General features: G+C 47.0%; 1 protein-coding gene across 1 annotated transcript; it reads left to right on the top strand.

Annotated features, from left to right (window-relative positions):
* The first annotated feature begins 13,555 nt into the window (after window positions 1-13,555).
* LOC123146102 (F-box protein PP2-B10) lies at window positions 13,556-15,455 on the top strand. The gene is made up of 3 exons (XM_044565686.1): window positions 13,556-14,042; window positions 14,143-14,261; window positions 14,794-15,455. Exons 1-3 carry the CDS (start codon window positions 13,767-13,769, stop codon window positions 15,284-15,286), a joined length of 888 nt encoding a protein of 295 aa, XP_044421621.1. The 5' UTR covers window positions 13,556-13,766; the 3' UTR covers window positions 15,287-15,455.
* Window positions 15,456-17,552: the final 2,097 nt, after the last annotated feature.

Raw genomic sequence — 17,552 nt, 5'->3', positions numbered from 1 at the left:
CGGCTCGCACGATCTTCCTGGTTTCCTCCTCGGTTCTCTCGTATGGTAACTTCTCTGGAGTCTTCAGAGAAGGACCTAATCTGTATTGCCTCCCGCCTCTGGCATCTGTACTGCTAGACGCCGGCTGAGCAGACGGAGCGGCTGCGGCTGTCTTCTTTCCTTGCTTACGAGGCGGAGGAGAAGGACTACGACGCGCCGGAGCAGCCGCAGCGGCGGCGGGTCTCTTCCGCCCTTGCTGACGAGGCGGAGAAGGAGGAGGCTGGCTGCTCTGGCGCGCCGGCGCAGGCGGAGAAGGAGGCGGAGTGCCGCCACGTGCCGGAGAAGGAGGCTGAGTGCCCTGATCACTCGCCGGAGGAGGAGGCGGAGGCGGAGTGCCGCCACGCGCCAGAGAAGGAGGCTGAGTGCCCTGATCACTCGCCGAAGGAGGAGGCAGAGGAGGAGGCGGACTGCCCTTACTCGCCGGAGCCGTCCAGTTCGGAAGGTTGATGAGCTCCTTCCGCCATAGGCACGGAGTCTTCAGAGCTAAACCCAGCCGAGTCTCCCCTTCACCGGTAGGGTGGTCAAGCTGGAGGTCCTCAAATCCCTCCGTTATTTCATCCACCATCACCCTAGCATATCCTTCTGGAATCGGCCGGCAGTGGTAGGTTGCGCCGGGTTCAGGAGGTAAAACAGAGCCAACAGCCGCCTTGACTTTGAAGTTCTGCCATTGCGCCATAAGGTGGCAATGTTGAGACTCCGTGATAGCATCCACGGGGTAGTTAGCAGGAGCCGTCAAGACATGCTCCAGCTGAAGCAGCTCGGTGGAAGCCACGCTGCTTCTCCGCTGAGATGGCGGGGTAGCTTTGGGGGTAGTTTCGGCATGTCGATTGCTGTCTCGTTCCTCTAGCGCTTGGACCCTTTCGTGCAGCTTCTGAATTTGGGTCTGCTCCATTTTTTCCTCCTCTCCTGGCTTTTGTAACTGCCTGCGTCCGGAAAACCAGCCTTCCACGGAACGGAGCCTGGCGTGCCTCGTGTCCGTCTAGGGTGCTCAGGATTCCCGAGGGCCATCGTGAGCTCGTCGTTCTCTCTGTCTGGAACGAACGTCCCTTCCTGCGCTGCATCGATATATTGCTGAATCTTCTTGACTGGTATTCTCAAAAGCTCGTTCGTCCAAACGCACCTCCCTGATACAGGGTCCAAGGTTCCGCCAGCCCCGAAGAACCAAGTCCGGCAACGGTCTATCCAGTTCATTGTCTGTGGTTCGATCCCTTTTTCAAGCAAATCATTCTCAGCCTTGGCCCACTTAGGCCGGGCTTTGAGGTAGCCACCTGACCCCGTGCGATGATGAAGCTTCTTCTTCACAGCATTCTTCTTGTTTGTCGCTGACATCTTCTTACTCTTTTCCGATGTCTTGTGGGCCACAAATGCGGGCCAGTGATCTCTGATCTTCTCATACCGGCCGATGAATTCTGGTGTCTCTTCTTTGTCGACAAACGTTTTCAGCTCAATCTTCCACCTCCTGAATAGGTCTGCCATCTTCTTAAGAGCATGAGACTTGATTAATTGCTCTTTAACTGGCTTCTCCGGATCCTCCTCTGGCGGTAGGGTGAAATTTGCCTTCAGCTCAGTCCAAAGATCATCTTTCTGCATATCATTGACATAAGACACCTCAGGGTCTTCCTTCTTAGGCTTATACCATCGGTGGATGCTGATCAGGATCTTGTCCCTAAGTAGAACCCCGCACTGAGCAGCAAATGCATCCTTTGTCCGGATGGGTTCAATCGGTTGGCCGTCGCGCGCGATTGCTGTGATCTCAAACCTTTCATCCGAGTGCAACTTTCTCTTCGGGCCTCGTCTCTTTACCGCAGTTGTGCTCGATCTGGAGGGCTAGAAAAAAGAAGAAAGACGAGTGTTAATTAATATGTGTATATACCAAAACAATGAATGCATCAATTAGCTAGTCAGCACAGGCTTAACTAATATATTTACCTAGCCGGACTCTGTTCGGTCACCGGAGCCGTCACCACGGGCTCCTTCTTGCACCAGCATTGGGTCACAGGAGCCATCATAATCATATCTTTCCTCCTCCACTCTTCGATCACCGTAGCCTGCTTCTTCACCCTGTTCTTCCAGACCATCATTGTCGCTAAGATACGACAAGATATCACCTCCGACTAAGATTATGTCCCCCAACACCTCTTCTGCTTGCTCGTCTCGTCCGTGCTCCATTGTTTCTGCAAATATTACAACATGGCAATTATTACACAAACATGACAACAGGTGGTTAGTGCAAACGTAGACCTAGCTTATTCCGGGTTTGGGGTGGCCTCGGCAACGCTTCAAGGGTAGGGGTGCGGTGGGAGGGGGTAGGAGACCGACATCGTTTTTTTCTACGGTTTGGGTGTCCTCGAGAGTTTTGGTCGAGCGAGAGGGCCGGGGGGTGCTCCCGTGGTATAAGTTATCACGGTCGAGAGGGGGTATAAATATCGACCGTCCATCATGTCGAAGTTATCTGGGAGGGAGTTATATATATCGACAACGACGACATACATACATGGGAAAATAATGTTATCGGGGAGGGGGTATATCGACCCCCCCATGTGTTGAAGTTATCGGGAGGGGGTTATATCGACAACGACAATGAACGTACATGGGAAAATAATATTATCGGGGAGGGGGTATATTGACCCCCCCTCGTGTTGAAGTTATCGGGAGAGGGGTATATCGACGACGACAGACCCGATAAAACATAAGAAAACGAAAAAGAAACAAAAAGAGGAGAAGAAGAAAAGGAATAGAGGAGAAGATCGAAGAAAAAAAAGAAGAAAAAAAAGAGGAGAAGAAGAAAGGAATAGAGGAGAGAAGAAGAAAAAATAGAATTTTTTCTATTTTTTCTTCTTCTCCCCTTCTTTTTCTTCTTTTTTCCTCTTCTTATTTATTTCTCCTCTTCTTCCTCTCCTCTTCTTCTCCTTTCTTCCTCTTCTTATTTTCCTTTTTCCTCTCATTCATAAAAAAATGTTCAAATAGAAAATTTCGAAAAACAAGTAAAGGTTTTGCCTAATGCATTGTTCATATGAATATACAAACATTTGCATATTCTACAATAATTAATATCACCAAAAAAATCTATGAACAGAAAAAATCCTAACTTTTCTAAAAATCTATCTTTTGCATATATACATGAACATATATACATGAACATACATATATATACACAGAGAACATATATACATGAACATACATATATACATTTTTATAAAAATGCAATAAAAAGACAGGGAGGAAGGGGGCAGTGCCGGCCCTGACCAAGGCGACGGCGGCGCGTCGATGCAGGGGCAGAGGCAACGGCGGCGTGGTCGGGGCAGGGGCAGAGGCGTCGGCGGCGAAGGGCGGGGCAGGGCGACGGCGACGACGGGGACGGGCCGGGGCGGCGCGCGTCGGGGCAGGGGCGCGGCTGACGGCGAGGGCGCGGGCAACGGCGACGGCGACGACGGGCACGGGCGATGGCGACGGCGGGGGCGGCGGGCGGCGTCGGGGCAGCCTGGCGGCGTTGGGGCGTCGGGCGGCGTCGGCCTCGTCGGGGCAAACTGCAGATGAACTCTGAAAATTTTCCTAAGTGTTTACTTATATAGCAAAGCCTTTAGTCCCGGTTCGTGGCACCAACCGGGACTAAAGGTAGGCATTAGTCCCGGTTGGTGCCACCAACCGGGACCAAAGCCCTCTTTTCAGCAGCGCAAAGGGCGGGAAGCGGCGGCCTTTGGTCCCGGTTGGTGGCACCAACCGGGACTAAAGGGGGGCATTGGTCCCGGTTGGTGCCACGAACCGGTACCAATGCACCCCTTTAGTCCCAGTTGGTGGCACCAACCGGGACCAGAGGCCTCTTGCTGCCCGCGTCGCGGCCAAAAGTTTAGTCCCACCTCGCTAGTTGAGAGGGGCTCGGAGTGGTTTATAAGCCCCGCTGCGGCTGCTGTCTCGAACTCCTCTCTATAGCAGGCTTCTGGGCCTAACTTTGGCGCGCTGCCCGTTGAGCCCTCTAGCCCTTCTGGGCCTGTATTTGCAAACCCGAGGGTTGGAAGGCCCAGCGGGCAGCACCCCAACAATTTTTTTTGCTGTATTTAGTTTTTTTGTTTTCTTTTTTGCTTTATTTATTTTGTTTTGTTTCTACTTACAACAAAAAAAGTTATTTATTTTATTTTATTTTGTTTCTAATTACTTATTTATTTTACTTTATGATAATTCTTTTTGCTATTAAAGTTTCTATCAAAAAAAGTTCTTTATGAAAATTCTTTTTGCTGTATTTAGTTTTTTTGTTTTATTTTTTGCTTTATTTATTTTGTTTTGTTTCTACTTACAACAAAAAACTTATTTATTTTGTTTCTAATTACTTATTTATTTTACTTTATGATAATTCTTTTTGCTATTAAAGTTTCTATCAAAAAAAGTTCTTTATGAAAATTCTTTTTGCTTTTAATGATTTTGAACAAAAAATACTTCGATAATTTTAGTTGCATCAATTTTATATGATTTTAGTTTCAATAATACTAGAGGTTTCTTATAATGTTTTGAACAGAAAATACTTTATTAATTTTAGTTTCATAAATTTTATTAAAGTTTATTTTATTTTGTCGGAACACAAGAAGTCCAGAGTTGTAATAAGTTATTAAAAATAAAAAAGAGGCGCAATGCTCGTTGATTTGCTTCAAGCCTTTCGGAATAGTGTAGACTGCACTGGACATAGCTCCATGCAGTCTACCTTATTCCTCAAGGCTTGAAGCTAAGCAACGTGAGCATTGCGCCTCTTCTTCATCGTCTCTGCACTCAGGGCTTATAAACCGCTCCTAGTGCCTCTCAGCTAGCGAGGTGGGACTAAAAAACTGCTTAGTAAGAATCTCTAGTTCCTTTTGTTGGGGAACGTAGTAATTTCAAAAATTTCTTACGCACACGCAAGATCATGGTGATGCATAGCAACGAGAGGGGAGAGTGTTGTCCACGTACCCTCGTAGACCGAAAGCGGAAGCGTTAACACAACGCGGTTGATGTAGTCGTACGTCTTCACGATCCGACCGACGGCACCTCCGAGTTCAGCACACGTTCAGCTCGATGACGTCCCTCCAACTCCGATCCAACCGAGTGTTGAGGGAGAGTTTTGTCAGCACGACGGCGTGGTGACGATGATGATGTTCTACCGACGCAGGGCTTCGCCTAAGCACCGCTACGATATTATCGAGGTGTAATATGATGGAGGGGGCACCGCACACGGCTAAGAGATCAATAGATCAATTGTTGTGTCTATGGGGTGCCCCCCTGCCCCCGTATATAAAGGAGCAAGGGGGAAGGCGGCCGGCCTAGGAGGAGGGCGCGCCAAGGGGGAGTCCTACTCCCACCGGGAGTAGGACTCCTCCTTTCCTTGTTGGAGTAGGAGAAGGGAAGGGAGAAGGAGAAGGAAGGAAGGGGGTGCCCCCCTCCCTAGTCCAATTCGGACTAGTCCATGGGGAGGGGTGCGGCCACCCTTTGGGCCTTTCTCTCCTTTCCCGTATGGCCCATTAAGGCCCAATACGAATTCCCGTAACTCTCCGGTACTCCGAAAAATACCCGAATCACTCGGAACCTTTCCGATGTCCAAATATAGTCGTCCAATATATCGATCTTTACTTCTCGACCATTTCGAGACTCCTCGTCATGTCCCTGATCTCATCCGGGACTCGAACTCCTTCGGTACATCAAAACACATAAACTCATAATAAAACTGTCATCGTAACGTTAAGCGTGCGGACCCTACGGGTTCGAGAACTATGTAGACATGACCGAGACACGTCTCCGGTCAATAACCAATAGCGGGACCTGGATGCCCATATTGGCTCCCACATATTCTACGAAGATCTTTATCGGTCAGACCGCATAACAACATACGTTGTTCCCATTGTCATCGGTATGTTACTTGCCCGAGATTTGATCGTCGGTATCTTAATACCTAGTTCAATCTCGTTACCGGCAAGTCTCTTTACTCGTTCCGTAATACATCATCTCGCAACAAACTCATTAGAGCACCTTTACCGGTAAGTGATGTGCATTACCGAGAGGGCCCAGAGATACCTCTCCGACAATCGGAGTGACAAATCCTAATCTCGAAATACGCCAACCCAACAAGTACCTTGGGAGACACCTGTAGAGCACCTTTATAATCACCCAGTTACGTTGTGACGTTTGGTAGCACACAAAGTGTTCCTCCGGTAAACGGGAGTTGCATAATCTCATAGTCATAGGAACATGCATAAGTCATGAAGAAAGCAATAGCAACATACTAAACGATCGAGTGCTAAGCTAACGGAATGGGTCAAGTCAATCACATCATTCTCCTAATGATGTGATCCCGTTAATCAAATGACAACTCATGTCTATGGCTAGGAAACATAACCATCTTTGATCAACGAGCTAGTCAAGTAGAGGCATAGTAGTGACACTCTGTTTGTCTATGTATTCACACAAGTATTATGTTTCCGGTTAATACAATTCTAGCATGAATAATAAACATTTATCATGATATAAGGAAATAAATAATAACTTTATTATTGCCTCTAGGGCATATTTCCTTCACCTTTTTCCTGAAAGAACTATGTGGCGCTTTGGCTCATCGTATGATGTATTCGCTTCCTTATCTTTTCTTTTTCTCGGTCTGGTAGACATGTCCTTCACATAGATAACCTGTGCCACATCATTGGCTAGGACGAACGGTTCGTCAGTGTACCCAAGATTGTTCAGATCCACTGTTGTCATTCCGTACTGTGGGTCTAGCTGTACCCGCCTCCTGACAGATTGACCCATTTGCACTTAAACAAAGGGACCTTAAAATCATGTCTGTAGTCAAGTTCCCATATGTCCATTATGTAACCATAATATGTGTCCTTTCCCCTCTCGGTTGCTGCATCAAAGCGGACACCGCTGTTTTGGTTGGTGCTCTTTTGATCTTGGGCGATCGTGTAAAATGTATTCCCATTTATCTCGTATCCTTTGTAAGTCAATACAGTCGAAGATGGTCCCCTAGACAACGAGTACAACTCATCACAAACAGTGGTGTCACCTCTGAGACGTGTTTCCAACCAACTGCTGAAAGTCCTGATGTGTTCACATGTAATCCAGTCGTCACACTGCTCCGGGTGTTTGGAGCGCAGACTGTTCTTGTGTTCATCGACATACGGGGTCACCAAGGTAGAGTTCTGTAGAACTGTGTAGTGTGCTTGAGACCAAGAATATCCGTCCCTGCATATTATTGAGTCCCCTCCAAGCGTGTCTTTTCCAGTCAGTCTCCCCTCATATCGCGATTTAGGGAGACCTATCTTCTTAAGGCCAGGAATGAACTCAACACAAAACCCAATGACATCCTCTATTTGATGGCCCATGGAGATGCTTCCTTCTGGCCTAGCGCGGTTACGGACATATTTCTTTAGGACTCCCATGAACCTCTCAAAGGGGAACATATTGTGTAGAAATACGGGCCCCAGAATGACAATCTCGTCGACTAGATGAACTAGGACGTGCGTCATGATATTGAAGAAGGATGGTGGGAACACCAGCTTGAAACTGACAAGACATTGCGCCACATCACTCCTTAGCCTTGGTATGATTTCTAGATCGATCACCTTCTGAGAGATTGCATTGAGGAATGCACATAGCTTCACAATGGCTAATCGGACGTTTTCCGGTAGAAGCCCCCTCAATGCAACCGGAAGCAGTTGCGTCATAATCACGTGGCAGTCATGAGACTTTAGGTTCTGGAACTTTTTCTCTGGCATATTTATTATTCCCTTTATATTCGACGAGAAGCCAGTCGGGACCTTCATACTGAGCAGGCATTCAAAGAAGATTTCTTTCTCTTCTTTCGTAAGAGCGTAGCTGGCAGGACCTTCATACTGCTTCGGAGGCATGCCGTCTTTTTCGTGCAAACGTTGCAGGTCCTCCCGTGCCTCAGGTGTATCTTTTGTCTTTCCATACACGCCCAAGAAGCCTAGCAGGTTCACACAAAGGTTCTTCGTCACGTGCATCACGTCGATTGAAGAGCGGACCTCTAGCTCTTTCCAGTAGGGTAGGTCCCAAAATATAGATTTCTTCTTCCACATGGGTGCGTGTCCCTCAGCGTCATTCGGAACAGCTAGTCCGCCGGGACCCTTTCCAAAGATTATGTCTAAATCATTGACCATAGCAAGTACGTGATCATCGGTACGCATGACGGGCTTCTTCCGGTGATCTGCCTCGCCTTTGAAATGCTTGCCTTTCTTTCGACATTGATGGTTGGTCGGAAGAAATCGACGATGGCCCAGGTACACATTCTCCTGCATTTGTCCAGGTATATACTTTCAGTTTCATCTAAACAGTGCGTGCATGCGTGGTATCCCTTGTTTGTCTCCTGAAAGGTTACTGAGAGCGGGCCAATCGTTGATGGTTACAAACAGCAACGCGTGCAGGTTAAATTCCTCCTGTTTGTGCTCATCCCACGTACGTACACCGTTTCCATTCCACAGCTGTAAAAGTTCTTCAACTAATGGCCTTAGGTACACATCAATGTCGTTGCCGGGTTGCTTAGGGCCTTGGATGAGAACTGGCATCATAATGAACTTCCGCTTCATGCACATCCAAGGAGGAAGGTTATACATACATAGAGTCACGGGCCAGGTGCTGTGATTGCTGCTCTGCTCCCCGAAAGGATTAATGCCATCCGCGCTTAAACCAAACCATACGTTCCTTGGGTCAGCTACAAACTCAGCCCAGTACTTTCTCTTGATTTTTCTCCACTGCGACCCGTCAGCGGGTGCTCTCAACTTCCCGTCTTTCTTACGGTCCTCACTGTGCCATCGCATCAACTTGGCATGCTCTTCGTTTCTGAACAGACGTTTCAACCGTGGTATTATAGGAGCATACCACATCACCTTCGCAGGAACCCTCTTCCCTGGGGGGCTGGCCGTCAACATCACCAGGGTCACCTCGTCTGATCTTATACCGCAATGCACCGCATACCGGGCATGCGTTCAGATCCTTGTACGCACCGCGGTAGAGGATGCAGTCATTAGGGCATGCATGTATCTTCTGCACCTCCAATCCTAGAGGGCATACGACCTTCTTTGCTTCGTATGTATTGTCGGGCAATTCGTTATCCTTTGGAAGCTTCTTCTTCAATATTTTCAATAGCTTCTCAAATCCTTTGTCAGGCACAGCATTCTCTGCCTTCCACTGCAGCAATTCCAGTACGGTACCGAGCTTTGTGTTGCCATCTTCGCAATTGGGGTACAACCCTTTTTTTGTGATCCTCTAACATGCGATCGAACTTTAGCTTCTCCTTTTGACTTTCGCATTGCGTCCTTGCATCGACAATGACCCGGCGGAGATCATCATCATCGGGCACTGGTTCCTCTTGATCTTCAGCAGCTTCCCGCCTTGCAGCATCATTGGGCACATCGTCTGGTTCCTCTTGATCTTCAGCAGCTTCCCCCGTTGCAGCATCACCGTATTCAGGGGGCACATAGTTGTCATCGTCCTCTTCTTCTTCGCCGTCTTCCATCATAACCCCTATTTCTCCGTGCCTCGTCCAAACATTATAGTGTGGCATGAAACCCTTGTAAAGCAGGTGGGTGTGAAGGATTTTCCAGTCAGAGTAAGACTTCGTATTCCCACATATAGGGCATGGACAACACATAAAACCATTCTGCTTGTTTGCCTCAGCCACTTCGAGAAAATCATGCACGCCCTTAATGTACTCGGAGGTGTGTCTGTCACCGTACATCCATTGCCGGTTCATCTGCGTGCATTATATATAATTAAGTGTGTCAAAAACCATTACAGAACATCATGAATAGATAATTAAGTGACCAAATTAATAGAAGTTCATCATCACATTAAAACCAAAGTACATACATAGTTCTCATCTAACAACATATATATAGCTCTCCAGAGCATCTAATTAATTAAACCATACATTGAAACTATGTAAAACATTTCAATGCGAAAACAAATGCGATCATAATCGCAACCAAGGTAACAATTGATCCAACGGCATAATGATACCAAGCCTCGGTATGAATGGCATATTTTCTAATCTTTCTAATCTTCAAGCGCATTGCGTCCATCTTGATCTTGTGATCATCGACGACATCCGCAACATGCAACTCCAATATCATCTTCTCCTCCTCAATTTTTTTTATTTTTTCCTTCAAGTAATTGTTTTCTTCTTCAACTAAATTTAACCTCCCGACAATAGGGTCGGTTAGAATTTCCGGTTCAACCACCTCCTAGATAAGTAAAATCTATGTCACGTTGGTCGGTATATTTGTCATAAACAATAAATGAACCAAATAGTTATAAAAGGATAATATATACCACATCCGAATCATAGACAGGACGAGGGCCGACGGGGCGGATACCAAAACCATCGCACTATGTAATAAGAAGGAATAATAAAAGTAACAAAATTAGACAAGTAACTATCTAAAGTAAGAATTTTTTTTCCTTTCAGAAAGAAGATAAGAACAAGAGGCTCACCACGGTGGTGCTGGCGACGAGATCAGCGCGGGCGATCGACGGCTGTGAAGACGGGGACGGGACGTGACAGACCGCTAAACCTAGACAAATCTCGGGGAAAATGGAGCTCGGAGGTCGAGTTTCGAGAGGAGAAAGATTAACTAGTGTGGCTCAGACATTTCATCGAACACCTCATGTGCATAGGAGGTGAGCTAGAGCACCTAAATGCCCTCCCCTCGCCGGCCAGAAAAAACAAAGCACTGTGGAGTGCTCTGCTGTGGCGATGGGGTATATATAGGGAACTATTTGGCCCCGGTTCGTGGCACCAACCGGGACTAAAGGCCTTTGGTCCCAGTTGGTGCCACGAACCGGGACCAATGCCCGCTTTCGTCCTGGTTGGTGGCACCAACCGGGACCAAAGGCCTTGTGCTGCCCCGCGTCAAAAGTTTAGTCCCACCTCGCTAGTTGAGAGGGCTCGAGAGTGGTTTATAAGCGCTGCTGCGCCCACCCTCTCGAGCTCCTCTCAACTGCAGGCTTTCGGGCCTAACTGTTCTCTTTGCCTGTGGGGCCTACTGGGCCTTCTGCGGGCCTGAATCCTGGCCCACGGATGGGTTTCAAGTCGTATTCAGGCCGTGGTGGCCCAGTAGGTGGCATAATTTTTTTCTCTGTTTTTTGTTTTCTCTTTTGCTTTATTTGTTTTGTTTTGTTTCTACTTACAACAAAAAAATTATTTATTTTATTTCTAATTACTTATGTATTTTACTTTAATTATTTTATTTTTATTTATTTTACTGCTGCTATTTTTATTTATTTTACTGCTGCTATTTTTATTTAATTTATTAAGGTTTATTTATTTTAGTTACTATAGTTTATTTTATTTTATTTTATTAAGGTTTATTTATTTTTATTTACTAAAAAAAATGAACATAGATGCGCCTATAGAGAAAATTCAACCTAAATTCATAATAAATTTCTATGAAATTCAAAGAAATTTACTGTGAATTTAGGTCAAATTCCCTGTATAAGGGCATCTATTTTCACTTTGAGAGGAGCTCAACAAGGCAGAGAGGGACGGGCTTATAAACTGGTGTGAGCGCCCTTCGGTTGGCGAGGTGGGACTAAACACTGGCCGCAACTAGGACCAGCCCTTTAGTCCCGGTTTGTGGTATGAACCGGGACTAAAGGGTGGTGGGCCAGGAGCGTGGCCTATTGGTCCCGGTTTGTCCCACCAACCGGGACCAAAGGGTCCGGACGAACCGGGACCAATGCCCCCACGAGGCCCGGCAGGCCCCTGGCCGCACGAACCGGGACCAATGCTCACATTAGTCCCGGTTCGTGACTGAACCGGGACTAATGTGAATATTGCCCTGTGACCAAAGCCCAGTTTTCTACTAGTGTTGCTTCTCCCTCGACCCGATGACCAGGCCTTCGAGAGCAACTAATTAATGGGTCTCTTTGAAAATATCACGTCGATCATACGGTAATTTTGATGGGACTGCAGGGAGGAAACCGAGTTGGATGGCATGAGACATATTGACTAGATCTAAACATTTGGGAGGGTTGTGTTAAATGAGAGATGTAGATATTGGATCGGCACAACCATGATGGTGGCCTCGGGATGTATTTATATACGTGCAATTAGGTACACTGCAAAGTACTCTCTCCGTTTTTAAATATAAGCCTTTTTAGATATTTCAATACGGACGACATGTGAATTTTGCTCCATATGTAGTCCGTATTGGAATCTCTAAAAGGGCTTCTATCGTCCGTATTGAAATCTTTAAAAGGGCTTATATTTAGAAATGGAGGGAGTACATTGTAATAAGAGTGTTGAATGAGTAGTGCAAGTATTTACCAGTAAAGAAAATCAAAGAGTGCTTCCATTAAAAATGTTCAAGGGTGCTAATAAGTCTAGTACGACAATATTTCAAATTCAACGAGAAATAATTTAAAATCAATTAGATTAACCAAATGTTCAACAAGTTTTTCATGAACGAATCATGCCGCCGCGCGCATACTACCCCTTGAACTTCATCCAACGGTGTATGTGCGTAAATGGTCTGCGCTCTATACTGTGGTACATCACGGCATCACGTACTACACAAATGTGTAGAGCAATATTGAGTGAATGAGCAATCAATCATTGAGCAAGAAGAATTAAAATTTACGATCAACACAGCTGCCACGCGCAATGGCTACCTTACCTCCAGCATATCAACCGTGCCACAAAACTTACTGGCGGTGGTCAGGATGGTGTACCATCTATATGCTAATGACTCCACATTGCTTTCATGAATGATGTGCATGTCATAGGGTGCAATATGCTTTCGCGCGTATAACGAATCATGCACGCACTGCCAGAAGAGCCCCCTTCTGCTCCTGTCTACGGGATCCGCGGATACGGTCAACCACGGATCGCACAACAACTCATCGTCCATGCTCGAGTACCCCGCCATCCTTCGTATTCTAAAAGAACGACAAAAAGTTCGAAAATAAGCTCAATGGCATTTGAACAAACACCTGCCAAGCGTGGTGACCGTCATAGACGTCGTCGACAATGGGGCAGAGGGTACCTGGTTGCGGACGGATCCTGGGTGCACGGTGTCGTACTTGAAGGCAAGCGGGTGCATGGATGGTGGTTGCAGACGTCCGACAATGCCCAGGTAGCCGCGGGAGAGGTACAACGGTGGTGTCAAGGGAGGAGGACGCGGATGCAAGGTAAGGGGGGCAAGGGCGGAGTGAAAGAGAATGAGACCGGAAGAAGGATTTGAGTAAGCCGAGGGTGCCGAAGTCCTACGTGGCTGTTGTCCGGACTCTCTAACTCCTTCCCCACCTTGCTTGCAATTTACAGAGGAAAGTGCATTTGAATTGGTCGGCAGACCGATACAGACCCACATTCGATGGCAAAACACGTCTGATCCAAACGGATGCGGACGGTTTGAGGGCCTGATTTGAAGATGCGGTTACTTACCACTAGTCCACGACCGGCCTCTCTCGAACCGTTGGATTGTCCCCTGCCCCTGCCCCTGCCCCTCCTACCTGCCATCTGTTCCTTCGCCCCAAATTAATCCCCAATCGACCCGCTGCTCCTCCCGCGAGTGCTTCGTCGCTAAGCCTCCGCCCGCGCTCTCCGAGCACGGTATAAAAGAATATCCGTGGGGATTACGATCCCCAATCCTCACACCGCCAAACCAGTTGCCAATCTCGCCATCTTCACCCCCACCCCCGAATCGAATCAGAAGAGACCCGACCAAACCAGGCAGCGGCCGGCGGAGGAACCGATGGAGGAGGCCTGCGAGATCGCGCGCCTGCCGGAGGAGCTCCTCTCGGCGGCGCTGGCCCGCACGTCCCCGCGCGACGCCTGCCGGGCCGCGGCGGTCTCCCCGGCCTTCCGCGCCGCGGCCGACTCCGACGCCGTCTGGGCCCGCTTCCTGCCCCCCGGCGGCCTCCCGCCGTTCGCCGACGGGGAGCTGGCGGCCCCCGCCCCGCCCTCCTCCAAGAAGGAGCTCTTCCTCCGCCTCTCCGCCGGCCCCGCCCTCCTCCCCGACAGGCTCGTCGTACGTGCCTGCACTGCACATCAATCCCCCAACTCTTCTAGCAGATTCATCCTGGGTTGATCGCTAATCGATTGTTCGGTGGTCGTGCGCGCGCCCGCAGAGCGTGTGGCTGGACAGGGAGACCGGCGCCAAGTGCTACATGCTGTCCGCCAGGAACCTGTCCATCGTGTGGGGCGACACGCCGCAGTACTGGACCTGGATCCCGCTCGAGGACTCCAGGTTCGTTCGTCGCTCTCTCCTATTCCGGGGCAGAACTGCAGATTATCCAAATTATGCCTGTGTTTCTGAATGTTGCAGCTTATCTAACTGCAATTGCATCTGATCTGATTGTGCAATTGCAATTAATTTGATGTGGTTAATTTGGTGCAACCTGCAACTGTAAGCGGTAGGATGGTAGATCAAACTACCTTTGCTGTGAGCCAGAAACTCAGAATAGGGATTTCAGCATGGTTCTGACTAGTAGCAAATTTTGTGATAACAACATACTTGAAATCAGTTGTTGAAGATCTTGAAACTGTTTGAAACAGGTTAAGTTGAAGTCAATTTCATTTGGAAAGTGGCACAACTAAGTGCTACTTTTATCTTCCACGCTGTCAAGAGCAAAGGGCATGCCCTTTACAACTTTGTTTTTTTATGAACTATGCACAGCACATAGATGACACTTTGCATAAACAATGTGATTGCTAGTATAATGTACCTTTTTCACAGTCGGCAATCTTTGCTACAAACTCTGGCCCTATGTTTGCGGCAGGTTCTCCGAAGGTGCTCAACTCAGGCATGTTTGCTGGTTCGAGATCCGTGGGAAGATACACAGCAACCTGCTTTCCCAGGACACAACCTATGCCGCCTACATGGTCTTCAAGAAAACTGATGATCTCTATGGGCTGGCATTTCCGGTCCAGGAGGCATCGGTCAGCGTTGGAGCAACCAACTTAACCCGCAAGGTTTGCCTCCAACATAACAATGATGATGACAACGACGACAATGATGACGACGACGACTACGATGACTGCGGGATGCCCGAGAACTACTGGTCCATGAGAAGGAATGGCCTACACAAAGAAAATGTCGCACTCCCTCAGCAAAGGACCGACGGATGGATGGAGCTGGAGCTGGGCGAGTTCTTCAACGAGGGGGGTGACGACGGCGAGGTGTCCTTCAGCCTGACGGAGACCAAAGGTGGGAACTGGAAGAGCGGCCTCATCGTGCAGGGCATTGAGATCAGACGTAAGAAATCAGGCTGAGTGAGGAGCTCCTAGTAGGATTAAACTTGCCCGGGTCAAAGTAAATGAACAAGGAAAGCATATCTTCTGTAGTGTGTGTTTTTTTAACACTTCTCCTTTTGCTGCTAAAGCATATTTGTACAGACGATGCTATACTAACTTCTCTATTTCTCAGCACAAATCTTTTTCATGTTTTTGTGGACTTTTTGGGGGGCTTTTTTTAACACAGTGCATACATATGCAAACACTCATACACACGCGCATACACTCACCTCTATGAACGCACACACGCACACCCTATCCCTATGAACACTTCGAAAGACTGAGCTGGCATATCATCTTGAAATTACGAAGTCATCGTAACCATCCAACCACAGGTTGGTTCGCACTTTTTTGGAGGGCGTAGCACCAGGATTTGAACCCTGATGGGCTGGAGATACCACAGTACCTCTAATTAACCATCCAACCACAGGTTGGTTCACACTTTTTTGGGGGGCGTATCGCCGCCGCCGGGTTGATCAGCTAATAGCCGCGGCGGCTATTAGCTGATCAACCTGGCGGCGGCGACACGTAATTCCGGGGAAGCTGGTGGGTACACAACCGGTGTACACTGCAATTTGCCTTGAGATTTGATTCGTGTGTGGCGGTGATTGTTGATAGGTGCATATGAGATTGGTTTCCGATTTGACTACGTGTATGCATGTACTGCCTTGCCTTAGAGTAGCAGGTGTAGGCGATTGTGACTGTTACCTATTGGTCCATTTTTAAGAGAATGTCATTTTTTATCAGAAACATGGCAGTTTTTAATTAATAAGAGCATGGCATTTTAATATTCAAATAACATGACATTTTTATTATTAAGAGGATGTCAATTTTATTACTGAAAAGATGGCGTTTTATATCAATAAGACGGTAGTTTTATTAATAAGAGCATGACATTTTTAATAGTCAATAACATGGCGTTTTTATTTTTAAGAGGATGTCAGTTTAGTAATCAACAACATGACATTTTTAGTATTAAGAGGGTGGCAGTTTAGTATTAAGAGTACGGCATTTTAATTCATCATTATTCATTAACATGACAGTTTTTATTTTAAGAGCATGTCATTTTAATATTTAATAGCATGGTTTTTTTATTATTAAGAGGATGACATTTTCCACTAAAAATAGAGGATGACATTTTTTATTATTTACAGGATGCATTTTAATTTTTAATGCCATTGCATTTTTCCCCCTTTTTTCCATGGTAGTTTTTAAAGTTTAGCATGTCAGTTTTTCATAATTCTAATCATGGCAATTAGGGTCCTTTTTCTATTGATAGCATTTTTTCTAAAGAAGTTAATTGGGCCTATGGGCAGAGCGAAAACTGTGTGGCACTTTTTTGGTGAATGGGTAGGGATTTGGCCAACTTTTTAAGGCCTGAATCGATCAACTAGTCGCTGAGCAAGCCCATGGCAATCAAAAAGGTTCGCTCGATGGACCCTCCCGGGGCAAACAAATCGCGCACGGAGTCCTCCTGGAGCTGACATACGTTGGATATTAGGGTCCTATAATTTTGGTAGGTCTTTTTTGCCACTGTGAACGGTAGTGTGTGGTTTGTTTTGTCACCATTCCTATTGTGATGGCTTTTTGCTAGTCATTACACAATTATGGCTGTTTTATGCATTTAATTCCTTAACATAGTGTTGTGACTGATGATCTACGTAGTACGATTATCCCATTGTTGGTTGTTGATGTAAATGTTCTTTGATAAATAACGCAAGCCATGGTGGCATTTCCTGAAGAAAAAAAGATCACATAAGTTGGTTTACAACCCATGTCTAACCATCAAGCCAAATCTCATTTTGTATGTCAGTTATGCAGAGGTTGTGATGTAGGGTGGAACCCTATACGGCCGATCTTTCACGAAAGGAGCGGATCCCAACTAAGAACACGAAGAACACGAGGGGGAAACGAGGGAAAACACAAGAGAAACACTCAAACCAACAAGATTAGGTCACACATATGCTAGATCCTCGAAACACGAGAGGAGATACAAGATCCACAATCAACAAGGGACGATACAAAGGGTAACTGGTTCTTCTCCGTGAGAAGGTCTTGATGGGGCCACCCAAGAGGGGGTCTTGAATCCAAGGGGATCTTCTCCGTAGAGGGGCCGCGGTATCTCTCGTGGAGTAGATCCGTAATGGATGAGCAAAGCTCTATCTCACATATGAGCTAAACCAATGTTAACCCTAACTAGGAGGAGGTGGAGGAGTATATATAGTCTAGAGCCACGAAGGGGTAA

Source organism: Triticum aestivum, chromosome 6D (genome assembly GCF_018294505.1).
Source record: "Triticum aestivum cultivar Chinese Spring chromosome 6D, IWGSC CS RefSeq v2.1, whole genome shotgun sequence".
In the NCBI taxonomy this organism is placed as follows: Eukaryota; Viridiplantae; Streptophyta; class Magnoliopsida; order Poales; family Poaceae; genus Triticum; species Triticum aestivum.
This window is presented reverse-complemented; position numbering and strand designations above follow the sequence as displayed.